The 25,111-nt window shown below is 45.6% G+C and overlaps 1 protein-coding gene across 3 annotated transcripts; it reads left to right on the top strand.

Moving 5' to 3' along the window:
• Positions 1-12,568: 12,568 nt before the first annotated feature.
• Positions 12,569-24,708, top strand: SLC46A2 (solute carrier family 46 member 2). 3 transcript variants are annotated; one of them, XR_004053990.1, is made up of 5 exons: positions 12,569-14,080; positions 16,194-16,277; positions 16,989-17,145; positions 20,190-20,311; positions 23,850-23,984. XR_004053990.1 is itself a non-coding variant. In XM_010370444.2 (4 exons), the coding sequence occupies exons 1-4, from the start codon at positions 12,952-12,954 to the stop codon at positions 23,905-23,907; spliced, it is 1,428 nt and encodes a 475-aa protein (XP_010368746.2). In that variant the 5' UTR covers positions 12,569-12,951; the 3' UTR covers positions 23,908-24,708. The 3 variants fall into 3 exon arrangements, 2 of the variants coding, with proteins under 2 accessions (XP_010368746.2, XP_010368745.2); XM_010370444.2 differs by lacking the exon at positions 20,190-20,311 and having other exon boundaries at positions 23,850-24,708; XM_010370443.2 differs by lacking the exons at positions 16,989-17,145; positions 20,190-20,311 and having other exon boundaries at positions 23,850-24,433.
• The last annotated feature ends 403 nt before the right edge of the window (positions 24,709-25,111 follow it).

Genomic DNA, 25,111 nt, shown 5'->3' with positions numbered 1-25,111 from the left:
ATTAAATTATAACAGTGGAAACAGCTACATATGAGAGGTACATGCTGCCTTGAGAATATCTAATAGACCAAGACAGGAAGTTCAAGGAAGGCTTCTTTGAGAATGGGATGGTTGAGCTAACATCTAAAGGGAGAGTGGGCGCTCACTAGAGAAAATGGAACTGGAATGTCATAAACAGAGATAAAAGCATGTTCTAAGGCCCTGAGGGGAGTTGGAGGAAGTGAATAATGGAGACCAGGTGGGTGGACCATTATGAGCAAGGGGCCATGTCATGTGAGATGAGGCTGAAGAGTTAGGGAGGGTCAGACTCGGTAAGCCCATCATAATTCGGATTTTGGTCTTTATTCCAAGAGTAGCTGGAAGTAATTGAAAGGTTATAAACAGAGAAATGACAGAATCATATCTGCTTTGAAAAGATCACTTTGGCTGTCATATCACTAAAGTATTGGAGGGGGCCTTAGGGATGTGCAAACAAGTTAGGAGATTATTGTAGGGAAGCAGGAAAGAGAAGCTGGTGGCTTGTACTAAGGTAGGTTTGGAAAGCTCTGACTATTAAAAATTCCTTATACCAAACCAAAACTTACATCCAGTGGTCCCAGCTCTTTGCTCTGGGACCACAATGAACCAGTCCACTCCACATCAATGTGGCAGTATTTAAGTAGCTTAAGGAATGCATTGTGCTTCCACCTCTTCCACTCTATCCCACCTTGCCCCCATTACTTAGTCCTCCTTTCTTGGGTTTAAAAAGCACAAGTCTTTAAACAGGATCTCAAATAGCCTATATATGAATTCCCTTCACTGCCCCTTCTCAAGACAATCTCAGTTGGTCAATAAAGACTAAATCCTTCAATAAACCAAAGCTTCTGGAGATGAAAATGAACACAGAAAATAAGATTGATATTTTAAAGCCATAATTACAACATGAAAACAAACTAAAAATAGTTAAACCTACAACCTGACAGTTAGAAAATTATAATTTTACATTTGACATCTTCATCTGCCTAATAATAACAGAAACTAACATTCATTGAGACTATTTTAAACATATTACATGCATTAACTCTTACATGCATTAATTCATTTAGTTTTTGCGATTCTCAAGGTAAGTCCTAATATGATTCCCTTTTTACAGATAAGAAAATATGATATGAGAGATCTTAAGGTCACAGAGCTAGTAAGCATCAGGGCAGGATTCATCTTCTAGTATGATTTCAGAGCCTGCACTCTTAGCCACTACACTACACTGTGTTCAAGGGAAAGGAGAATTATCTTTAAACTTAGAAAGAAAAAATAAACATGATGAAAAGGAATAAAAGCCCCAAATAGAGAAGATAACCAGAGAACTGCTAATTGCTTGATTTAATTCTAGTCTAAAGCCCAGATGAAAAATATTTTAAGACACTGAAGGAACAGCCAGACATAGCCCCAAACATTAGTTGGTCATCCCCAAAGCCCCTAGCAACCATAAATCTACTTCCCATCTCTATGGATTTGCCTATTCTGCACATTTTGTAGAAATGGAATAATAGACTATGAAGCCTTTTGTGCCTGACTTCCCTCGGCTAGGATGATGTTTTCAAAGTTCATCCATGTTGTAGCACGTTTCAGTACGTCATTCCTTTTTATGGAATAATATGTGAAATAATATTCCATTTTATGAATATACAACATTTTGTTTATCTATTCATCAACTGATGGATATTTGGGTAGTTTGCACTTTGGGGCTATTGTGAATAAGGCTTACCAGCCTGCTAAGAACAGTCATGCTCAGGTTTTTGTGTGGACACACAGATCCCATTTTCTTGCTGCATATCCAGGAATGGAATTGCTGGGTCACATGGTAACTATGTTTAACCTTTTGAGGAATTGTCAGAATGTTTCCCAAAGTGATTACACCATTTTGCATTCTGCCAGCAATGTACAAGACAACATTTGTTATTGTCTTTCTTTTTTATTGTAGCCATCCTAGTGAATGTGAAGTGGTTTTGTGTTTTGATTTGTGTTTCTCCAATGCCCAGTCATGCCAATCAAACTTTTCATGTGCTGAGTGATCATTTATATATGTTCTCTGGAGAAATGTCGATTTATATCCTTTGCCCATTTTTAAATGTGTTTATCCTTTTATTATTGAGTTGTAAGGGTTCTTTATATAGTCTAGACACAAGTTCCTTATCATATCTATGATTTGCAAATATTTTCTTTCATTCTGTGAGTTATTTTTGCACTTTCTTGATGGTGTCCATTGCCCCACAGAAGTTTCTAATTTTGAGGAAGTCCACTTGGCCAGTGAGTTTGAGCAGAAGTAGTGGACGTCACTTCCTGGGCTAAGCATCTAATTGCCAGTGTGAGACCTCAAGAGCTCTCTCTGTAACTGGTGACCAGAAATGTTCAAGATGGCAGTAGTTTTGTCAATTTGGGTCCCTGAATGATTACAGTGAGCAGACTCCAGCCCCCACCCCGCAACCTGTAACAGACATGTAGCCTGAGAGAGAACTAATGCTTGGTTGTTTTAAGCCATTGAAATTTGGGTTTTTTGTTGTTGTTGTTGTTGTTGTTGCTGTTGTTGTTGTTGCTGTTACCACAGCACAACCATGTCTGTCATGACTGGATAAGCACATCTTTTATAACTTTATTTGTGTCAGGATATTATCAAATAAAAACTAAAACACTTTGAAAAGTAACCCAGTTTAAATTAGAGTTTAAAATTTCAGTGCTATGTACTGTGGAGCACTTTATACATTTTCCATATTCAGTCAAGAATTTCAAAGAGTCGTTTCATGATACGGGAAAACGCCCATGATATATTAAGGGTTGGGGGTTAAATTCAAAGACAAAGTGCTAAATGTTTACAGTGGTTATGCTTCCTTGTTGCAGAGCTTGTCACTGTCTTTACATTTATTTTATAAAACAATAGTCGCTTATTTAAAAATGTATTTCCACCTCAGAAATGGTGTTTATAAGCGCGGCAAGGTGGCTCAAAGCCAGTAGTCCCAGCTACTCAAGAGGCTGAGGTGGGAAGATTGCTTGAGCCCAGGAGTTTGAGGCTGAGTGAGCTATGATTGTGCTCACTCCAGACCGGGTGACAGAGCGAGATCCTGTCTCTGAAATAAGTAAATAAATAAAAATAAAGACAGAAAAAAGAAATGGCATTTACGTGTGTGTATTATTAGAAAACTTCCAGCATGAACGATTTCTTCCATTTTATATACTTTTATCTTCTATTCTAACAATGTCTGTAAATAATCATGAAAAGAATTCATAATCAACAGACTCTATTTCATACCATAATTTTCTAAGTGGCTTAACAGACTATATTTTGTACCACAATTTTCTAAGTGGCTAGCCAGACACAACTTTACATGCATTGAATATGAGCACAATCGACTACATTAATTTTATGTTTTTTATTTAATTTCCAGATTTAGGAGTTAGGCATTATAATCATAAATGCAGATTTGTGCCTGGTGAACCACAGACTATCTTTATTATCTAAGAGCCTGAACACACTCAGATAAAATGTGGCTTTATCTCAAGATGGTGGGTGAATATATGAAGTACCTTTTCTTCTTCTCAAAATATTATTGAATGTGGAGGGAATGTAAATAAGTATAAATAAGAATAATTGCATTGAAAAACGGCAAACAGGATAGATTCCATCAGTGAACCATCAAATGATTCCATCTGAACCATCAATGAACTTCTGGAAGATGCTATGCAGATAGAATCAGACTGAAGGCGAAATACACGGAACAAAGAAGTCCCAAAACACAACCCAGTAGAAAGAGGAAATGACACCGTTCTCCTCCCTTATTAGAGGGAGGTGATGTGAAGTAAACACCAGCCCCAACATGTGATGACACAATCTAAATCTTCAAAACATTAACTTGATTTCCAGAAGGGGAAGCAGATGTATTTGCTTTTCTCCTCAGTCTTTCTGTGATTCTGCAAGTTGAGCAATATCTACGTATGAAAATGACTTTGACCGTTTCTTTTATTCTTCCACACTAGATTTTTTTGTTGTTTTGTTTGTTGAGCTAAGATCTCCCTCTGTCACTGAAGCGCAGTGACGTGATCACAGCTAACTGCAACCTTGACTTCCTGAGCTCAAGCGATCCTCCACTTCAGCTTCCTGAGTAGCTATAACCACAGGTGCATGCCACCATGCCCGACAAAAAAAAAAAAAAAATAGGTAGATACAGTGTCTTACTATGTTGCCTAGGCTGGTCTTGAACTCCTGGCCTCCTAGTTTTAGCCTTTTTCACAGAGTTTGTGTTTCCCTGACACTTTTCGCTCCCTGAGATCAGGACGTGATTATGTGCCTGACTTTATTTTGCTTATTACAGATTTGTTTTCACGCCTATGCCAGCCACATCTCTCCAAGCTCTATTTTTTTTCAGTTCCACAAAGCAAAATGTGACTGACAAAATGATGTGCAGACAAGCAAACACAGAGTCTGGGTGACTCATATAAATATATTTCCGTTTTTAAATAGTAGGAATGCTGCCCTTTTTTTTCTTGCCTCCTACACAGTGCAGTTTGTTTTTTAAGACATGTTTTTTAGTGTAGTTTTAGGTTCACAGCAAAATTGAGCAGAAGGTGTTAATATTTCCCATGTCCCCACGCCCTGCATAGCCTCCTCCACTATCAATATCCCCTACCAGAGTGGTACATTCTTCACAATCAGTGAACCTTCATTGACATAGTCCATAGTGTACACCAGAGTTCATTCACTCTAGGTGTTGCACATTATACGGGTTTCAGCAAATTCATAATGACGTACATCTGCCATCATAGCATCAGAAAGACGAGTTCCACTGCCCTAACAATCCCCTTTGCTCTGCTTGTTACACAGGGCAGTTGTTGAGACAAAGCTTCAGGTACTCAGAAATTTTTTTTCTCGTGTCTTCATTTTTTTAACATAGTGGAGATTTTCGCTTTGATATAGTTGATCATGTGTTAGGTAAGGAGGATAGCTCAGAGCCTCACTGCCTAAATGAAGGGACCTCAAGTATTTCAGCTCCTGAAAGGGGGATCTTTAGTACATACAGAATCCCGATGGTGATAAATCAGTCCTTTCATCTCTTCTGCATTTTTCCAGCCCTTTGGTTCTCAGGAAACTGCCATCTCTACTGTTGACGGCACGTTTCCAATCTATATGGGCATGTTCCAAGTTTTTTTGTTTGTTTTTAGGCATTGTATTCTTTTTCAGTTTTTTTAAAATAATGTTTTTTGACACAGGGTCTTGGACTAGTTTCTCAGATTAGAGTACAGTAGCATGATAATAGCTCACTGCAGCCTCGAGCTCTTGGGTTCAAATGATCCTCCCTCAGACTCCAGAGTAGCTTGGACTACAGGTGCGCACCACCATGCCTGGCCTGGCCTTTTTTAAAAATTTATTTCTGTAAAGATGAGGGTCTCACTATGTTGCCCAGGCTAGTCTCAAGCAACTCCTGGCCTCAAGCAATCCTCCCATCTCAGCCTTCCAAAGTGCTGAGATTACAGATGAGAACCACTGTGCCCAGCTATTCCAAAGCTTTAAAGCAGTTTTAAATTAATGATTAAAATTTAGAAGATGCTGTGAATATTATTTTGCACTTGTGTAAATACATGAAAGAGAAGATAAAAGATTTCAGTGAAATGAAAAGTGACAGTAGCAAGAACCTAATAATACCAGCATGTGAATTTACAGGGAGCAAAATGCAGTAAGAGAAATTGAAAAGTTTCTACTCTCAAATGGTGTGATAAATTGATGTATTGATGGCATACATAATGCTGAAGAGGTTTTGTGTAATTAACTGTTAAATACCAGCTTCTCTACCTGGACTGATGAGTCAACAGATTTCACTAATAATTTTTATGCTATAGCATTTGTAAGATTAATAAATGATGATAAATTCAAGAAAACTTCTGCTTCAAGGGGTTATCCTAAAGAAGGAAAGACAAGGTGTATTTAGTAACTTGTTCTGCATATTTGGAAACAAAGGTCTGTCTTGGGTCTTCTGTTGGCATTTAGACTGATGGGACCACATCAGTGATTGACTCCATGAAAGATTTCACTTCTCTTGTTCAAAAAAAAAGTGTCGTCAGTGTAGTGGCTTATGCCTGTAATCCCAACAGTTTGGGAGGCCAAGGTGGAAGAATTGCTTGAGCCAGAAGTTTGAGACCAGCCTGGGCAGCATGGCGAGACTCTATATTTATAAAAAAAAAAAAATTAAAATTCGCTGGGCATGGTGGCATGCTCTGTGGTCCTAGTTACTCAAGAGGCTGAGGTGGGAGGATTGCTTGAGACTGGGAGATCAAGGTTGCAGCAGTGAGCCATGATTGTGCCACTGCACTCCAGCCTGGGCGACAAAGCAAGACTTTATTTCAAAAAGAAGAAGAAGAAGAAGAAGAAGAAGAAGAAGAAGAAGAAGAAGAAGAAGAAGAAGAAGAAGAAGAAGAAGAAGAAGAAGAAGAAGAAGAAGAGGAGGAGGAGGAGGAAAATCCCAATGTTGTCACAACATAATGCTTTCTTTAAAGAAAAGGGCTGGTATCAAAACTTATGCCACAAAAATAGTTAAGTTTAATTCATTTCAGAACTCTTTAAAAACAGTGTGAAATGTGGACAAAGACCCCACAGACAAAACAGAAAAAAAAACTGCTCTTGCACATACCATATACCACACACTATACCTCATTAACACCTTGTAGAGCAGGATTTTGGTAAGACTTTTGAGCCCACTTGGAAAAGGTTTAAAAGGAAAGTAAGAAATTGTAAAAAAGAAAAGAAAACCAAAGTTTCTTCTATCTGCATCCTGATTTGCATTAGAGTCATTTCCTTTGTAGGGAAGGGAAACCACACAAAAAACACAGGCTACTAAGGTCATTTAGGTTGACAGCAGAGCCTGGGGTGGAGAGAAATTCCTTAATAAAAGAGGAGACATGGCCTGGCGTCAGTGACTTCGTGTGTAAAACGGAGCATATAGTGTTAACACAAGTGACTTTTGATAACTCTTCAGACTAAAAGATCCTTAAGGGCAAAGGAATTTGCATTCCTGGTACCTACTGGTGGGCCTGATACTCAATAAATGCTTAAAGATTGACAAAGGGATGGATGGATGGATGATGAATTGGATGGATGATGGGTGGGTGGGTGGATGGATGGATGGATGGATGGGTGAATGGGTGGATGGATGGGTGGATGGATGGATGGATGGGTGATAGGCAGGTGGCTGGCTGGATGGATGGATGGATGATGTGTGGGTGGTGAACAGATGGATGGATGATGGGTGAGTTGGTGGGTAGATGGATGGATGATGGATGGGTGGATGGATGGATGGGTGGATGATGGGTGGGTTAATGGATAGATGGATGATGTGTGGGTGGATGGGTGGATGATGGGTGGGTTCTGGATATCTGGCTATGGGTGGCTGGCTGATGGGTGGGTGGTGGCTGACCCGATGGATGCTGGGTGGCTGGATGGCTGATGGCTGTGGCTGGCTCGCCGGCTGCTGGGTGGGTGGGCGGCTGGGGCTGGGTCGCTGGCTGCTGGATCCTGCTGTGGTGGGCGGCTGTGGCTGGGTCGCCGGTGCCTGGGTGCTGGCTGGCTGGCTGCCTGCTGGGTGGGGGTGGGCTGGCTGGTCTCCGGGTGCCTGGGTCGCTGGCTGCCTGCTGGGTGGGTGGCTGGCTGGCTGGGTCGCCGGGTGCCTGGGTCGCTGGCTCGCTGGCTGCCTGCTGGGTGGCTGGCTGGCTGCTGGGTGGTTCGCTGGCTGGATCCTGCCTGATTTGGTGGCTGGATAGCCCGCCTGCCGGTGGGTGGGTGGATGGATGGATGGGTAGAAGGGTGAATGGGTAGATGGATGGATGGATGAATGACAGGTGAGTGGATGGATGGATGGGTGGATGATGGGTGGGTTAATGGATAGATGGATGATTGGTGGATGATGGGTGGGTGGATAGATGGATGGATGATGGGTGGGTGGATGGATAGACAGATGGATGATGGGTGGGTGGGTGGATGGATGGATGGGTAGAAGGGTGAATGGGTAGATGGATGGATGGATGAATGATGGGTGGGTGGATGGATGGATGGATGGATGGGTAGATGGATGGATGGTGGGTGGGTGGATGGATGGACAGATGTGTGGGTAGATGGATGAATGACGGGTAGGTGAATGGGTAGATGGACAGATGATGAATGAATAAATGAACAAACGAACCACTGAGTTTGAAAATATCTTAGAAATATAGGCTCACAATATTTGGTGGGAAACATTCAACAACCAAACACCTTCTTAAAATGCACCTCTTCTACTCAATTACCTCGGAAATGAAGCACTGTGAAAACAGATAGACTCTGAAGTCACACAACCCTAAGTACCTGGCTCTGTGTGACCTTGTGCAAGTGATTTAGCTACCCTAAGTCAAAGTTTCTATAAAACTGGGCAATATTAGGGTGCCACCTCTGAGGGCAAAGGCCAATGAAACAATATTCCAAGAACATCCATAGGTGGCAGTCATTATTCTGGTGAATTTACTATGGACAGGGCCTGACTCTCAGTCTAACTGTAATATACTTCATTTCATCAGTACACGGGGAGGGAAGCCATTTCCCAGATACAGACCCAGAAAGGCAGATAGATAAACTAGAATGCTAATTTATTAATTTATCAGGGGAAATTATTTGGAGAATCAAAGTAACTAGCACATTTTCTCTCTGTTTGCAGCTATAATTGGGAAGTAAAACCACAATTAGAAAGTTGCTCAAGGTCAGGCAAAGAAACTTGGGCAACATCTTGCATGTAGTGATGGGACAGTCACTGGGAAACACTTGAAAGAAAGTCCTTGGTGGTCACTGACAAGATTTGTCTCTGTCTTCTTGAGTGAGTTTGTACTTCTTTACTTTTTTTTACTATATATTTGTGCTTCAGGGGGTATCTTATTTTCCTTGTTCCCAATTTTTGAGGGAAAGGCTTACCACAGCCCCTGAAATATTAACAATAGAGACAGGGTCTCTCTCTGTTGCCCAGACTGGAGTGAAGTGGTGTGATCACAGCTCATTGGAACCTCAAACTCCCAGGCTCAAGCTATCCTTCCACTCCAGCCTCCCAAATACCTGGGACTACAGGTATGCATCACTATGCCCAGCTAATTTTTTAGTTTTTTCTGTAGAGACAGGGTCTCACTGCATTGCCCAGGCTGCCTAAGCTGGTCTCAAAACTGCTGGCTTCAGGCGATCCTCCTGCCTTGGACTTCCCCATCAGTGTAGTCTGCACATCAGCTGAAGGGTCTCTCTGCCCCTCAAGATCTGAGTCAGATGGCTTAATTCCCTAATCTCGTAGCCTGTGAAAGTCCAAAGCCTATTCCAGATTTCAGTGAATCCTTGGGAGATTTGCATTCTCATGGCTTCCTTTTCCTCCCTTATGGTCTCTGCTCAGCATTATGTCAATCCAGAGATGAATCATAGCTTCTTTAGCAGTTTCTACCAAAATAAAAAGCCAAAAAAAAGTCACTTGCACAAAACATTTATGAATAAACTTTTCTAAATAACTCAGGAAGGCCAGGTGCAGTGATTTACACCTGTAATCCCAGCACTTTGGGAGGCTGAGGTGGGAGGATTGCTTGAAGCCAAGGGTTTGAGACCAATCTGAGCAACCTGGGCAACATAGTGAGATGCTGTTTTTACCAGAAAAAAATTAAAATTAAAATTAACTGGGTGCAGTGGTGCATGCCTGTAGCCCCAGTTACTTGGGAGCCTGGAGCAGGAGGATTGGCTGAATCTGGGAATATGAGTTTCTAGTGAACTTTGATCACAACACTGCTCTCCAGCCTGAGCAACAGAAGCAAGACCCTGTCTCAAAAAGAAAAAGAAATTAAGAACTGAGAAGTAAAGGGAGGTCACAGGAAGGATTCACATGTACATGATACAGCAAGATGTTTAAAATCCACACTAGACATTCCTATTCTTCAAAAGTTCCTTCAGACCACCCTGACACCAAGAGTTCTTGTCCTGACTCTTCTCACCAGTACCCACTGATCTTACTTCCTCCCTGAACTTCTTTCCCCTCTCCTCTCCCTCCCCTTTTCTCTCTCTCACCCTTCTCTCTTGTTGACTCATGCCGAAACATTCCGCCCCCTCTCTGGAACCTCCTCCACAGCTGGAATCCTCAGACCTGAGGATTTCACTCTCTAACACTGACCAAAGGTGTTTTTCAAAGACTGTTCCTTTCTAAGATGAATTTGGGGGCCATGAATTTTGTTAAGAAGACAAGAGTATTCTTTGCCTGAGTGTAGTGCCTGGGATATAGGTTCAACAGGTAATCTATCCACTCTTGTTCCTCTCTCTTTATGCAATACATTGTTGATCAACAATAATCACAACATGATTGTGTTGTTTCTACTCCTCTCCACATTCCTATGTGGGTTAAGAGGACATCCTCAAAGAAAATTATCTGGCAACTGTATTTTCCCCATAGCTGTAGGCTTGCAAAGACTGTCTGATGCCAAATACTAGTTTCCTGATTTACTGGCCTTGTGATCTTGTGCAAATTGCTTAACCTCTCTGTTTTCAGTTTCTCAGTCTGTAAAAATGGGGTGGTAGATCAGCTCACAGACTTCTTGGGAGGATTAAATTCATTCATGTAAAATGTTTAGTACATAATAAGGGCTCAATAAATATTAGCTGCTACTTTTTTTTAGTTTCTTTCTTCTGGAATAGTGTGATTTTGTCAATCTAAACATCAGAGATTTAGTCTTTGCACTTTAACGAAGCCAACCTTGCACTGGAGACTAGATTCTATCTTGGAGTGACAAGGTCAGGGCTCCACTTGCTGGTAGCCTGGGCTGCAGAAGATAACCAGGTGTTAGCTCACCTGGGGCCTGCATTCAGAGACAGAGCGAGAAGTGGGGACATGATGAGAGTATAATCCAACCCACAGTAGCCTAAACTGGGAGAGACACTAACTACCCTGTGTCTAGTTCATTTCCAGGCCAGAGAACTCAGAAGCCTGGGGGAGTCCTAGGGTTGGTTGGCAGAGGATAACCTCACCCAGCTCCCTCTAGATCTGTCCTAGATCTGATGTGAATCTCTCAGAGACTCTTCCAATGTCCCTGGTTTCCTAAGACGATGGGAAGAACTGAAATACCACAGATCCTCCCAGAGATGACAAGGGCTGCCCCCTACAGTCTAGAGCCCTAGAGTGGACAGACCCTTTGATCAAGTGGCCAGAGTGGTCCATCTGGTTCAGGTTGTTCTCATGGCCATACTTGATTGCTGAATACCACCTGGCGCCATAACTCACTCATCCCCTGGAGTCTCCACCTCTCATAACATCAAGGTGTTTGGACTGTTTGCTGTAGCCTCTGGAAAAATTAAGAATGGAGTGGGAGAGCCAGGCTTGGGTTGGGTGAACCCAGTATCTCCTAAGGTGGCCCTAGGTGAGGGGGAGGAAGAAGGAAATGGGATGCTGGGCCAGATCCATGGGGCACATATTGAAGGGCAAGACTAGGTGTGTCTTTCTATTTGCAGAAGTCAGAGTTGTTCGGGCCTAGACACTAGGAGGCTGGGCCATGCTGGAGGTTGAGGGTAACAGGGAAGGAGATTATAGCCCACCTAAACACTACCAAAAGAGCATATAGCTACACTAAATCATTTGGAATCCAGTCCCTCCTCCCTACATGAGTATATTATCCATGTGGCGTTTTAAGCTCTCCCTGCAGACCTGCATCTCCCTTTCATGTCTTTGGGTTCCTGATTATCCACGCTGCTGTAGCTATGGTGGGTTGTGGGTAGAGGAGCAGGAAGGCTGTGTGCTTTCAGTCTCCATCCCTGGGGTTGACCATGGAACAGGTCATGCTCCATGGCACATTTTGGCCCCTGCACCATCCATCACCCTGGTTCTCTTTGCAGAAGTATGTACCGAAACAGGAAGCGAGGCCACCTGGGAAGTGAACGTCTCAGCCCAGCCCAGGGGAGTGAGCCCACAGACAGAAGAAGAGTGACTACTAAGAAGCAGAAAGGGACCTGGGCACTTGATTTGGAAGAAGAGGACCCTGGTGACTCTGCCCCTTCCAGGGGGCTCAAGCCCCTGCCCAAGAGTCCAGTTTTATCATCTAGGGGGACATCTAGGGCTGGCAGGATCTTGCCATCTCTCCCTTGGCCCTGCGGTTTGAGGCAGGAGCCTTCCAGACAAGGCCCATGCACTAGGCCCACCAATGCAGGTGTACCAAGCAGGACTCTTCTCTAAGAGGCCTTTGGCTTGGAGAAGAGCCTGGACCTAGCAGCTCCCAAGTTTTTACTTCTCTCAAAGTGCTACCCAGCTGCCTATAGCACATGGGTCCCTGTTGCATTAAATCTGTAAATAAAACTTCACACCCCGGTACTTATCCTAGGCAGAGTCCTAGGCGTCGCACTCCTCGCCGAAACCTGCCTTCCTGGGATGGGAGAATTTGGGAACGCTCCCTGAGCCAGTCCGGGGGAGCTTCCTTCCAGCTGGGTCTCAGCCCCCGCCCTGGTGGTACGGGGTCCCCAGAGATCCGCGGGAGGTCCGGGCACGCCTAGTTGTGGGGAAATTCGGCCCCGTCAGGCGGCCGCGCTCACAGGAGCAGCGTGACCCGGCGGCCCCGGGGGTGCTGGCACCAGGAGCCGACACTCGCCGTGCGCTCCCCCGCGCCTGGCTTCCCTGGACTGTCGCCAGCCTTACTCCTCCTGAGGTGGCGAGGGCGGGGCGGAACGCGGCCTCTTCTGGCCTGAGGAGGAGTCACTCGGGAGGTCACTCGGCTGCTGGGCTGACTGCTGTCACAAGCGGGGCGTGCCCTGGCTCCGCTCGCCACTCTCCGGCGCGCACCCCGGCTCACGGCGCACACTCGCGCTCCCGGACTGAACCCTGAGCCGCCGCCGTAGCAGCCGAATTTGGGAGCATCTCCTTGTCACTGCAACCAGAAAGCCCCTCGATCCCCCATCAGAGAGGTCACATGAGCCCCGAGGTCACCTGCCCGTTGAGGGGTCATCTGCCTCGCTTCCACCCGAGGACCTGGGTTGAGCCTGTGGTGGCCTCGTCCCAGATGGCTGCCTCCCTGTACGACGCGGGGCTACTCCTCGTGGTGAAGGCGTCCTACGGAACCGGAGGCTCCTCCAACCACAGCGCCAGCCCGTCGCCCCGGGGGGCTCTAGAGGACCAACAGCAGAGAGCCATCTCCAATTTCTACATCATCTACAATCTCGTGGCGGGCCTGTCGCCCCTGCTGTTCGCCTACGGGCTGGGATGGCTCAGCGACCGCTACCACCGCAAGATCTCCATCTGCATGTCGCTGCTGGGCTTCCTGCTCTCCCGCCTCGGGCTGCTGCTCAAGGTGTTGCTGGACTGGCCAGTGGAGGTGCTGTACGGGGCGGCGGCGCTGAACGGGCTGTTCGGCGGCTTCTCCGCCTTCTGGTCCGGGGTCATGGCGCTGGGATCGCTGGGCTCCTCCGAGGACCGCCGCTCCTTGCGCCTCATCCTTATTGACCTGATCCTGGGCTTGGCGGGGTTCTGCGGGAGCATGGCTTCCGGGCATCTCTTCAAGCAGATGGCTGGACACTCTGGGCAGGGCCTGATACTGACGGCCTGCAGCGTGAGCTGTGCCTCGTTTGCCCTGCTCTACAGCCTTTTGGTGCTAAAGGTCCCTGAGTCGGTGGCCAAACCCAGCCAGGAGCTCCCCACCACGGATACCGTGTCTGGCACAGTTGGCACGTACCGCACCCTGGATCCTGATCAGTTGGACAAACAGTGTGCAGTGGGTCACCCTCCATCTCCTGGAAAAGCAAAACCCCATAAAACCACCATTGCCCTGCTCTTTGTGGGTGCCATCATGTATGACCTGGCAGTGGTGGGCACAGTGGACGTGATCCCTCTTTTTGTGCTGAGGGAGCCTCTCAGTTGGAACCAAGTGCAGGTGGGCTATGGTATGGCTTCAGGGTACACCATCTTCATCACCAGCTTCCTGGGTGTCCTGGTCTTCTCCCGCTGCTTCCGGGACACCACCATGATCATGATTGGGATGGTGTCCTTTGGGTCAGGAGCCCTCCTCTTGGCTTTTGTGAAAGAGACATACATGTTCTATATTGGTGAGTCTGTCATTCTTGGGGAGGCAGGACATTGCTGATCCTCTGCATAATGGGGCTGACACCAGGGATGCCATGGTCTGGGTGGCCTAGCTCAGCGCCAGGGATTGAACCTGCTACCCAGGAGGCACAAAGGACACAAGATTATATGCCCCTGAGTTTATCTGTAATATACTGTTAATTATCTATATTGAGAATGAAATGTTACCAGAGTGGTGTTCACGGTTCTGGGCAGTCAAGGAGGTGTGGTCAGTGGTACCTGGAGTCGGTAGGGGAGGCTTCAGGATGGCAGTCAACAGAGGAGATGGAGTTGGGTTTCTTCCCCCAGCCCCCCTTCCCATTTTAAAGGGATGGAATTTCAAAGGCGGAGCACAGAGGTCTGTAATCCCAGCACTTTGGGCTGGAGGTGGGAGGATCACTTGAGGCCAGGAGTTCAAGATCAGCATAGCCATTATGGCAAAACCCCATTTCTACCAAAAATATAAAAATTAGCCAGGTGTGGTGGTGTGCACCTGTAATCCTAGCTACTCAGGAGGCTGAGGCACAAGAATCACTTGAACCCAAGAGGCAGAGGCTGTAGTGAGCCAAGATTGTGCCATTGCACACTAGCCTGGGTGATAGAGCGAGACTCTGTCTCAAAAACAAAACAAAACAAACAAACAAAAAAAGGTGGATGGGTGGAATTTCAAGTAATTCTACTGAAAAGATGCCTTAATTAAAATCATTTGGAGTCAAGCAAGGGCTTTTTAAAAATGTGTAAAAATACTCGGTAAATGCCTTCCACAACCAGTGTAATAAATTCCCCAAGGAAGCAGCATTAAGTTTCCATCTGAGGACACAGGTAGACAACTATAAGCAGAAAGCTCGAGATGAATGCTCCAATAGAACTTTCTAGAATGATGGAAATAGTTGCTATCCATTCTGTCCAACACAGAAGCCACTGGCTCCATGTAGCTATTGAGCAGCTGAAATGTAGCTAGTGCAACTAAAGAACAGATTTTTAAATTTTATGTCATTTTATTTAATTTAAATAGTTATATGGGGCTAGTGGCTATCGTATCAGAAAAACAACTTCAGACAGTTATCTGAGGCTGGCTCTTGACCCAGGCAGTTCACACATCTTAGAAACACCTAACAAAATGGCAAGCTAACCTCTGGTCAGTTCTCAATTAAACAGCATAGGACAGAGTATCCCCTTCCCCTTTTGCCCACCACGTCTCTCTCTCTGTCTCTCTTTGTGGTTTTGTTTTGTTTTGTTTTGTTTTTGAGATGGAGTTTCACTCTTGTTGCCCAGGTTGGAGTACGATGGTGCAATCTTGGCTCAATGCAACTTCCACCTCCTGGGTTCAAGCGATTCCCCTGCCTCAGCCTCCCAAGTAGCTGGGATTACAGGCATGCACCACCATGCCTGGCTAATTTTGTATTTTTGGTGGAGATGGGGTTTCACCATGTTGTTCAGGCTGGTCTCGAACTCTCACCTTAGATGATCCACCCGCCTCGGCCTCCCAGAGTGCTAGGATTACAGGCGTGAGCCACTGCGCCTGGCTGTCTGTCTGTATCTGTCTCTTTCTCACATTCTCTCTCTCTCTCTCTCTCTCTCTCTCACACACACACACACACACACACACACTGCATCTGGCTAATCAATAGAGCTTGAGAGCTAGGCAGTGGGTGCGTTCATGGGACACACTGCTGAAGGCAATTTGCCAAAGCTCCTGGGACCATCTCTCAGAGATGTTCACTAATGTCAAGGACAGACACTTCTCTCCTGGAGAAACAAGGAAAGGGGCCTTGTGTCCCTTTGGTGGCACCAGTTCCACTTCCCTAGTGATCACTTAATTCCACCAGTAAAGATACATTTCACCATCTGTCACCATGTCGACTGTGCCTGGCCACCTTGCAGACCGATATGCGGCACACACAGCAGCATCAGAGCTCAGAGGGTCACAGACTGGTCAAGGGAGGGCGCTAGTGTGCCAGCAGAGAAATGACTTCCTCCAGGTCAAGCCACATTCGGATTGTGGGGAGATGGGGGTTCTAAGAGAGGCTTTTGCTAATTTCCTCCTTGGCCCAGGCTGGGCTACAGCAATGAGTGTTCCTGTGTGATCTCTTTCAGCTCGAGCCGTCATGCTGTTTGCTCTCATCCCCGTCACAACCATCCGATCAGCTATGTCCAAACTCATAAAGGGCTCCTCTTATGGTGAGTAGTGAAAGGAATCTCTCTGGAATCTTCTGCCTGGGCTGTTTCAGAGCTGCGAAGCATGAGGCACAGATCTGCAGAAGGCACTTGAGACAGTTCCAGAAGCATCTTTGAAGACACTGGAAACACTGGTTTCCATCCAGGGCACAGAGAGTGGAGACGGGGGTATGTGAGTGACTTAGAAAGTCAGTCACTGAAAAGCCACAAAGAAGGATTCTATCATCCACAGGCCTTGGGAAGATTCAACTAGATAGAGGCAGGATTCCTAGTGAATTGAGCCACACAAAGACTGAGAAGGGGCCAGGTGCAGTGGCTCAATGCCTGTAATCCCAGTGCTTTGGGAGGTCGAGGTGAGAGGATCGCTTGAGGCTGGAAGTTCAAGACCAGCCTGGGCAACATAGTGAGACCCCCCCCATCTCTACAAAAAAAAATTTAAAATTAGCCGGGCATGGTGGCAAATGCCTGAAGTCCCAGCTACTCAGGAGGTTGAGGCAGGAGGATTGCCTGAGCCCAGGAGTTCAAGGCTGAAGTGAGCCAGGATTGTGGCACTGCACTCCAGCCTGGGCAACAGAGTGAGACTGTCTCTAAAAAGAGAGAGAGAGAGAGAGAGTAAGAAGGAAGGGTCCCCTAAGAGCTCTCCAGAGACTCAGCTAATGGTGAGCGAGGCAGGCACAGCAAGGCATTCCTGAGTAACCTCTGTCCCTTCCACAGGAAAGGTGTTTGTCATACTGCAGCTGTCCTTGGCTCTGACTGGCGTGGTGACATCAACCTTGTACAACAAGATCTATCAGCTCACCATGGACATGTTTGTGGGCTCCTGCTTTGCTCTCTCCTCCTTTCTCTCCTTCCTGGCCATCATCCCAATTAGGTAGGATGGGAGCAGCGTCTGCTGCTTGGGCTGGGACCCTGATGCTTAGGTCAAGGAATCTTGGACCTTCTCCAGCCCACCATCACCGCATTATTTATTTTCAGCATTTATGCAGTGGGTCCTGAGTAGGCTCTCTCACAAAGAAAAAGTCCTCCTGTTTCCCACACTAAAAATCTGGCCATTTGGGAATTCCTGAAAATCGCAAGTAAGAAACAGGGTCATTAGGCACTGGCTCACTCTTTGGCAGTTTTGTAATGACTACTTATAGGAGTCCCATATAATTCCTTATAATTAGAGGCTGTGATTGGAAACCTTCACGAACCATCAGACATCTTTTGTTCAGCTGCCTTTAGGTGAAAGTCATCAGACCTCATTTCAGAGCACAGTTTCTTCCCCATGCCTTCACAGGGCTCTGTGCTCAGTGCCACTGAAATCTCCCGCCGGACTGGACTGTGTGAGCTCCAGACAGGGCCTTCCCTTGACTTCCCTGGGGGAATTGTCTCATTTGTAATATCAGAGCACTCAAGTGTTGGAGATAAGAGGCAGGAGGACATCTGGTCCTATGGAGACCACTAGCCTAGGTCATCAACAAAATGGAAAGACAGCATGGAATAGTTCTGTCTTCAACCAGCCCTGTCCCACAGAAATATAGAAGCAGCCACAAATGCAAGCTATATGTGTGATTTTCAATTTCCTAGTAGCCACATTTTAAAAAGAGAAAAGTGACAGGTGAAATTAATGTTAATATTAATAACATATTTGACATGCAGAATATCATCTCCACATCTAATCCATTTACAAAATGTATCAATGAGATATTTCACTTCTTTTTTACACTAACTCTTTGAAATCCAGTATGTATTTTATGCTTACGGTACATCTCGATTTGGACAAGTCACATTTCAATATTCAGTAACCACATGTGGGTTGAGGTTCCCATATGGGACAGCACTGTTCTCTTTAGACTGTTAGGCCCTTTTACCACTTCCTTTGAAGTGAGGTTCTCTCATGCTCCTACCACTGCTGCTTCACGAGAAAGGAATACTGTGGGGAGATCTATATATACGTATATATATTCCTATGGAGATATATATATATATCTCCACAGAATAAATGTATCCACAGTAAGGCACAAGGATTTGATATAGATTTGCATTTTCAAGGGACCTGCCTAGTAGCACATGAGGACTCTACACATCAGTAACGGTGGTATAATAGGCAGCAGAGTAGAAAATAAAGGAAGGCAGGTTCAAGGGGACAGTGATAAAGCCCTTTTGGAATTTTCACATCACATCATATTACAAATCTCAGCCTGAATGGAAAGTTGAGCTTCCTAGGACAGGAGCCATCAATCATTAGGGCTCTTTGCATTATTTCATAATTAAGAAAAATAAGATAGGAGGACCAAATAGCTGAGAGAATTTATGGATCAGCGGGCATGACCAGGTCTCATTCCTAAGGTGCAAACGGAGACAGTTCTGTCTTTGAACTGTCCAACCCTAAGGACTTTTCATGTGTTCCTGTTTTCGTAAGTCCTGGCTGAATGGGTTGGATTTAGCTAGAGTTACCATGCAGTGCAAACTTCTCAGGAGTCCCAGCCTGTGGCCAAATGAGTAAAGGATGAGTAGTTTTTGCCCGCTTGAAAATTATCCAGTCCAATTTTATTGGCAGTTGGTTAATGTAGTCTCTTTAACCTAAACAAAACCCAAAAATCAACAAAAGGAAATGAGTTTTACTAGTTCATGTGTGTCATAAAGACATCAAGAGACAAATGAAAGTAATGGGAAAATACAAATAAGATTGAGTGCTTATGCAGATAAGGCACTTAGGCACACTGCTTCCCTCTGTTGTAGACATTTAGCAATAGAGAGACACGTGCAAACAAAGCCAGATTTTAATTGACTGCTATCAGGATCCCACCCACCAGAGATTCTGACTCAATTAATCTGCGGTGCAGCCTGGGCATAGGAAATTTTAAAAGCTCTCCAGGTGATTCAAATGTACAACCAAGATTGAGAATCTCTGGTGTAAAGGGAGTGGTTCCATTACTTTCCCTTCCACAAAGTCACTAAAGAAATGAGATCCTGAAAAAGTTTCACAGCTAGGAGAGGCCAAGCCTGTACCATCAATCTTCAAGGAGAGCAACAGGAAAGACCAGTAAAGCTTTCGAACCACAGGAGGAAAAGCTACATTCCAATGACATAAAAACCCAGGCAGGCATGCCAGAGCAGAGGAGGACTCAGAGAGCAGAGGCTGGACTGGGTCACAATCAGCATTTTCTTCCTCGATGCCAGGAGAGATCCCAGCCTGTTTGCAATCCCAGGGGGCTGTGGCTGCACCCCTTCCTGGTGCCAAAGTGAGCCTATTTCATGCCACCGTAAGAACTTGCCCTCTCCTGTTTGCTCTTTAGATGTAATAGGGAGATGCTGAGGCAACAACTGTGAGGTTCTGCTTATTTACAAACCTCTCCCCTCATGCCATCCAATATACATGAATTTAACTAATGCCTCATTCTTCATAGAGAAAACAGAAGCCAGGCTAGGCACAATGGCTCACGCCTGTAATCACAGCACTTCGGGAGGCCAAGGCGGGTGGATCACAAGGTCGGGTGTTTGATACAAGCCTGGCCAACATAGTGAAACCCCATCTCTACTGAAAATACAAAAATTAACTGGGCATGACAGCGTGCGCCTGTAGTCCCAGCTACTCGGGAGGCTGAGGCGGGAGAATCGCATCACTTGAACCCAGGAGGCGGAGGTTGCAGTGAGCTGAGATCACGCCACTGCACTCCAGCCTGGGTAACGGTGCTAGACTCTATCTCAAAAAAAAAAACAAAAAACCCAAACGATCACAACAGAATATCCTGGTCTTCTCCAATCCATAGTCCTATGTTCATTTGCACCCATCTTCTTTTTTTTTTTAACGATAATAACAGCAAACTGTTAAATAGCCCTAAGTGCCAGGTACTACTTTATTTCATATTTTTAAACTAATCTTCCCAACAATCCTTTGTGGTAATTACTATTATTATCCCTATTTTGCAGGTGAGCAAACAGGCTCCAAGGTATTAAATAACTTGCCAAAGGGTACACAGCTAGGAAGTGGCAGAGACAGGATTTGAAGGAAGCCAGACCATCTCTCCCATCCACTACATGCATTGCACCTGGTAATTGGATGCGGCCTCTCCCACCTCCTGAGAAAGCTCACTCCACTGCTTCACTCTCTCCTGAATTCTTCTACCAGAGCTGACATATGCTCTTCCCCGCTCTCTCCTTCTCTTCATAGTCAAGTTCTCCCAAGGCGGGTCTGCACATATGCTGTCTCACTCCCCGACTCCCATTCACTTTCTACTCACTCCAATCTGACTCAATTGCTTCCCCGTGCTCAACTCTACCAGAGCTGCTCTCACTAAAGCCACTAATGACTTTTTAGCTGCATCCATCGACCTGCTGCCACCTTCATCTCACATGATTTCTCGGCGGCCCCTAATGTTGTTGATCACTCTTTCCTCGGGAGATATTTGTCACATGGCTTTCAAAACACCTCATTCTTGTTTTTCTCTCATTTATCTGATAGCTTCTTCTCTACAAACCTCCCACGTAGGAATTGTTTGGGGGTCTGTTCTGGGCTGTCTTCTCACTTTACATTTTTTAAGCAACCTAAAGTACTTCCAAAGGTTCACATTACCATTTAAACTTCCAAAATAGGGTTCTTGATACCCTCCTAAGCCTGCTCACATTCCCATCTTTCCAATCTCATGATCTCATTCATTGGCTGCACCACCCACCGAGGGTAGAAACCTGAGGGTCACCAGCATCCACCCTGGCCTTCATCTCCCGCCACCTCCAATCAATCAGGCCTAACGCATTGATTCTACCTCCAAAATATGTCTCAAACTTATGCTTTTCTTTTTATCTCTACTGCTACACCCTAATCCAGAGCACCTGGATGACTGAGTTAGCCTCTGAACCATTCCCCATACATCCACTCTTGTTCTCCACTCCCATCCTCTCTCCAGCAGGTGGCCAGAGCAAGGTCCTTTAAGTGTGAATCAGGTCATGTCATCACCTGCTCAAAGCCCTGCACTTGGCTTTCATAGCTCTTAGGATAAAACCCAAATGTTTGGCTGGGTGCAGTGGCTCAAACCTGTAATGCCAGCACTTTGGGAGGCTGAGGTGGGGGGATTGCTTGAGCTCAGAAACTTGAGACCAGCCTGGGCAATATAGTGAGACCCCAACTCTACAAAAAATTAATTAGCCGGGCATGGTGGTGCATGCCTATAGTCCCAACTAGTTGGGAGGCTGATATGGGAGGATTGCTTGAGCCCAGGAGGTTGAGGCTGTAATGAGCAAAGATCATGCCACTGTGCTCCAGCCTGGGTGACAGAGCAAGACTCTGTCTCAAAAAAGAAACAAAAACAAAAATAAAAAATGAACGTCTTACTATGGGCAATAAAGCCCCGCATAAGCTGACCTGGCCACCCTTTCTCACCTCCTATTCCTGCAATTGACCACCCTCCCCAACCCTCAGCCACAGTCGCCTCTTCTTCCACTCTTCTCCCTTCTCCATCCACACCTCTTTCCCACCCAACTAGTTGGTCTTAAGTGAAACACCATTTTCTCAAAGAGAATTTTCCTAACCCTTCTCAATCTAAATTAGATCCTTCTGTGACATGCTCCCAGAGCTTCCTATATTCTCTTTTGTAGAATGCAGTGATGATGATTTCATGGTTAGCTGTTTAATATGCTTGCCCACTAGACTGAAGGCTCCCTGAAGGCAGAGACCATGGCTATTTGGCTCTCCTTGTATCTTCTGTGTCCAGCACAGATCCTAGCATATAAGAAGCAGTCAAAAAGCATTTGTTTAATGAATGCATGCCCTGTCAGAGGGTGTGGCATCTCTCACAGCGCTGACTTACACTAATAAGTCAGCACTGCTGACTGCCTACACCCCAGAGCTGCCTGGGGCTACCCATGAAGTCAGGTGCTGGCCATCGCCTTGTGGCTGTGCTGTAGTGGTCCACAGCAGGGGTCAAGGGTCATGTGGCCCTGTACTGGCTGCTTCCAAGTCTTCACTCTCCACTTACCAGTCCTGTAATACAATGAGTCTTAAGTACAGTCAGTGCCCCTCCCAGTAGTGCACTGGCACTCATAGAAGGCGGGAAATCTGAGTGTTGGGAAGTGTCTACAAAATTTCCCTTAAAACACTTGGATCTAAGCGCACAACCCATTTTAGCAACTCCAGGTGTTGTTCATCCATCGAGAAGGGCTGTGCTGTAGCTTAGAATCTGAAGATTCTGGAGCTCAAGCAGATGAGAAAGCCCAGGGTGCCAGGGGTTGAAGGACATGCCTAAGTCACACTGATCCAGGACTTCAGTTCAGACCTCCTAACTGCTGTGCGTCCATTTATTAAGATGATTTTAAACAATGTAATGGATAAACGAGCTATGGAAAGACAGCCGATGAGGCAGCTAATTCTGCTTGCAATTAGCAAAGGCTTAATCTTGATCTTGAGATATAGAAGGGAGTTCATCCTCAGGCAGAAGTGAGATGGAAAGGGATTCCAGGAAAAAGAAAATGTGGATGCAAAGGGTTTGCAATATTATGGGAAATGGAGAAGTTCAGTGCTTGCAAGACTGAAATGAACCTGGAGTAAGAGAAGTTCCTTCAGACAATCTCTCTCCACTCAGTGCACCATTCTGATGCCATAAATGGATAAAAAATTTCAGTCTACCAGTGACAAAGAAATGGTCTAATGGATGGGGAAAAAAAGGCACACCTCTGTTACAGGACCACCAAGTTCAATTGCCCATTGCATAGTAACAGACTCCGAAACAGCAGGAGTTGCAGCAGAAAAAAAAATGTGTAACAATATACAGCACCCAAACAAGGAGATGGGAGGAAACCCTAAACCCACCTCCCAGGGAGGTTTGGGGATGGGCTTTCAAGGGGTCTGGATGGGTGATGGACTAGTGTAGGGATCGCTGATTGGTCAAGAAGTGAGGGGTGAAATCATGGGACAGGGAGATGAAGAAACGGCATTCCTGTGCTGAGTTGGTTCCTTGGTGAGGGTCTTCAGGCTGGTTAGCACCAGCCATTCTGCTGGAATTCAGGATCTGAAAAACACCTTAAGCAATTCTTAAGTAAAGTAAAAAGGTCCAGTATCAGAGATTCTTTTTTTTTTTTTTTTTTTTGAGACAGAGTCTCAGTCTGTCACCTAGGCTGGAGTGCAATGGCGTGATTTTGGCTCACTGCAACCTCCGCCTCCCAGGTTCAAGTGATTCTCCTGCCTCAGCATCCTGAGTAGCTGGGATTACAGGCACCTGCCACCATGCCCAGCTAATTTTTGTATTTTTAGTAGAGTCAGGGTTTCACCAGGTTGGCCAGGCTGGTCTTGAACTCCTGACTTCAGATGAGCCACCTGCCTCAACCTCCCAAACTCGTGGGATTACAGGTGTGAGCCACCATGCCTGGGCCCCAGAGATTCTATCTAAAGGAACAATGGAGAAGCAAGTGGTAAACATGCTCCTTTTAGCTAACAGCTGCAGGGAAGTGGGTCACAGTGCACCAGCACACCTTGGTCAATGCCTACCTATGATTTTGCCTAAAGCCTGGCTTGTAATTCTCATTAACCCTGTGAGGGCAGTTTCACATTTACCCCATTCCAGCTGTTCTCTTGTAACTCTCTATGGTCAATTCTTACAGCATCGTGGCCTATAAACAAGTCCCATGGTCACCATATGGAGACATCACAGAGAAATGAAGATGCTTACCTGCAGGAGCTGAAAACACCAGCCACGGCCAGGCCCCCAGAAGACAAAAGAAGGGACCAGGGAACTGGTGACCAAACCCACGTTCCAGGCAGAGTTGGCCTCAGTATGACCTGCTTTGGCTCAGGGATCCCTGGTGGATGGGGAAAAGCATTTTCCTGGTGATGGAAAAACGTTCTTAGCTTTAAGATACCCCTATTAGGCAGAGATTGGGTTCTGTGACAGCAGAACATGAACTTAAGGGTTATAAGCAGGCTGCATACAGCAGTCCCAGGCCCTGTGAGGGGTTTCAGACTCCAGCTACAGCGAGCCTGCCCCTTTTCTTCAAGGGATTGTCTTGAGGGCTCCAAAGTATAGCTAACTAGTCACTAGGACGCTGTGCTGAAAGTCCCATGGGAGAACTCAAAGCGTGCATTATCACAGCCTGAGGGGAATGTGAAAGGAATGTTTTGTAAGAACTACCAACAGTTTTGCACGAACAATGTCTTTTAAATTAAAATAAAACCTTGAAAAAAGCCAGCTTTCTTTCCTGAGTCTTCCTTGGCTACAAACACTCAGGAGGGGGAAGGAGCTCAGACCCTATTACTGTTGCTTTTAAGAAGCAAATGTCACAAGGCTTTCTTCAATGGGATATTCAATTGAGTACTTCTGGTCAAAAGTGCTTCCCAAAGTGGGTGGTGTGAAGGAAGAGGAGGTACATTAAGAGCTGTTTTATTTGAGGTACTCATTTTTATAACCTTGTTTACTTGGATTTATAAAAGCAGACTCACCTAATAAAATCAACATTCATTGTATGAGTGTGTGAATCATTCTTTCCCAGGTCAGATTCTGTCTATGACTACAGACTTGACGTTCTTATACAGGGTAAGACACAAGGCTAGAGAATACATTCAAATCTCAGGGTATTTGGGCTCACAGAGTTTGTACCTCTAATCCTCTTGCAGGGAATGAACAAAACTCTATGACACATCTAATAAGGTCCAGGCCCCATGCTAGGTGCTGAGATACAGAAAGAATAGCATGTGACTGTGTCTGCTCTAGCAGAGAGTACTGTCTAACAGGCGAAGCAGACAGAACATCAGACAGGGATGTCTCCTTCCACTGGGAAGGAGCTAGCGCCCTTGCACTGAGTCAGGCAACATGAGCAGAGCAGATGGGATGGGAAAGATGAGTTCAAGAAATTCAAGATCATGTTCA

Source organism: Rhinopithecus roxellana, chromosome 16 (assembly GCF_007565055.1).
Source record: "Rhinopithecus roxellana isolate Shanxi Qingling chromosome 16, ASM756505v1, whole genome shotgun sequence".
Lineage (NCBI taxonomy): Eukaryota > Metazoa > Chordata > Mammalia > Primates > Cercopithecidae > Rhinopithecus > Rhinopithecus roxellana.
This window is presented reverse-complemented; position numbering and strand designations above follow the sequence as displayed.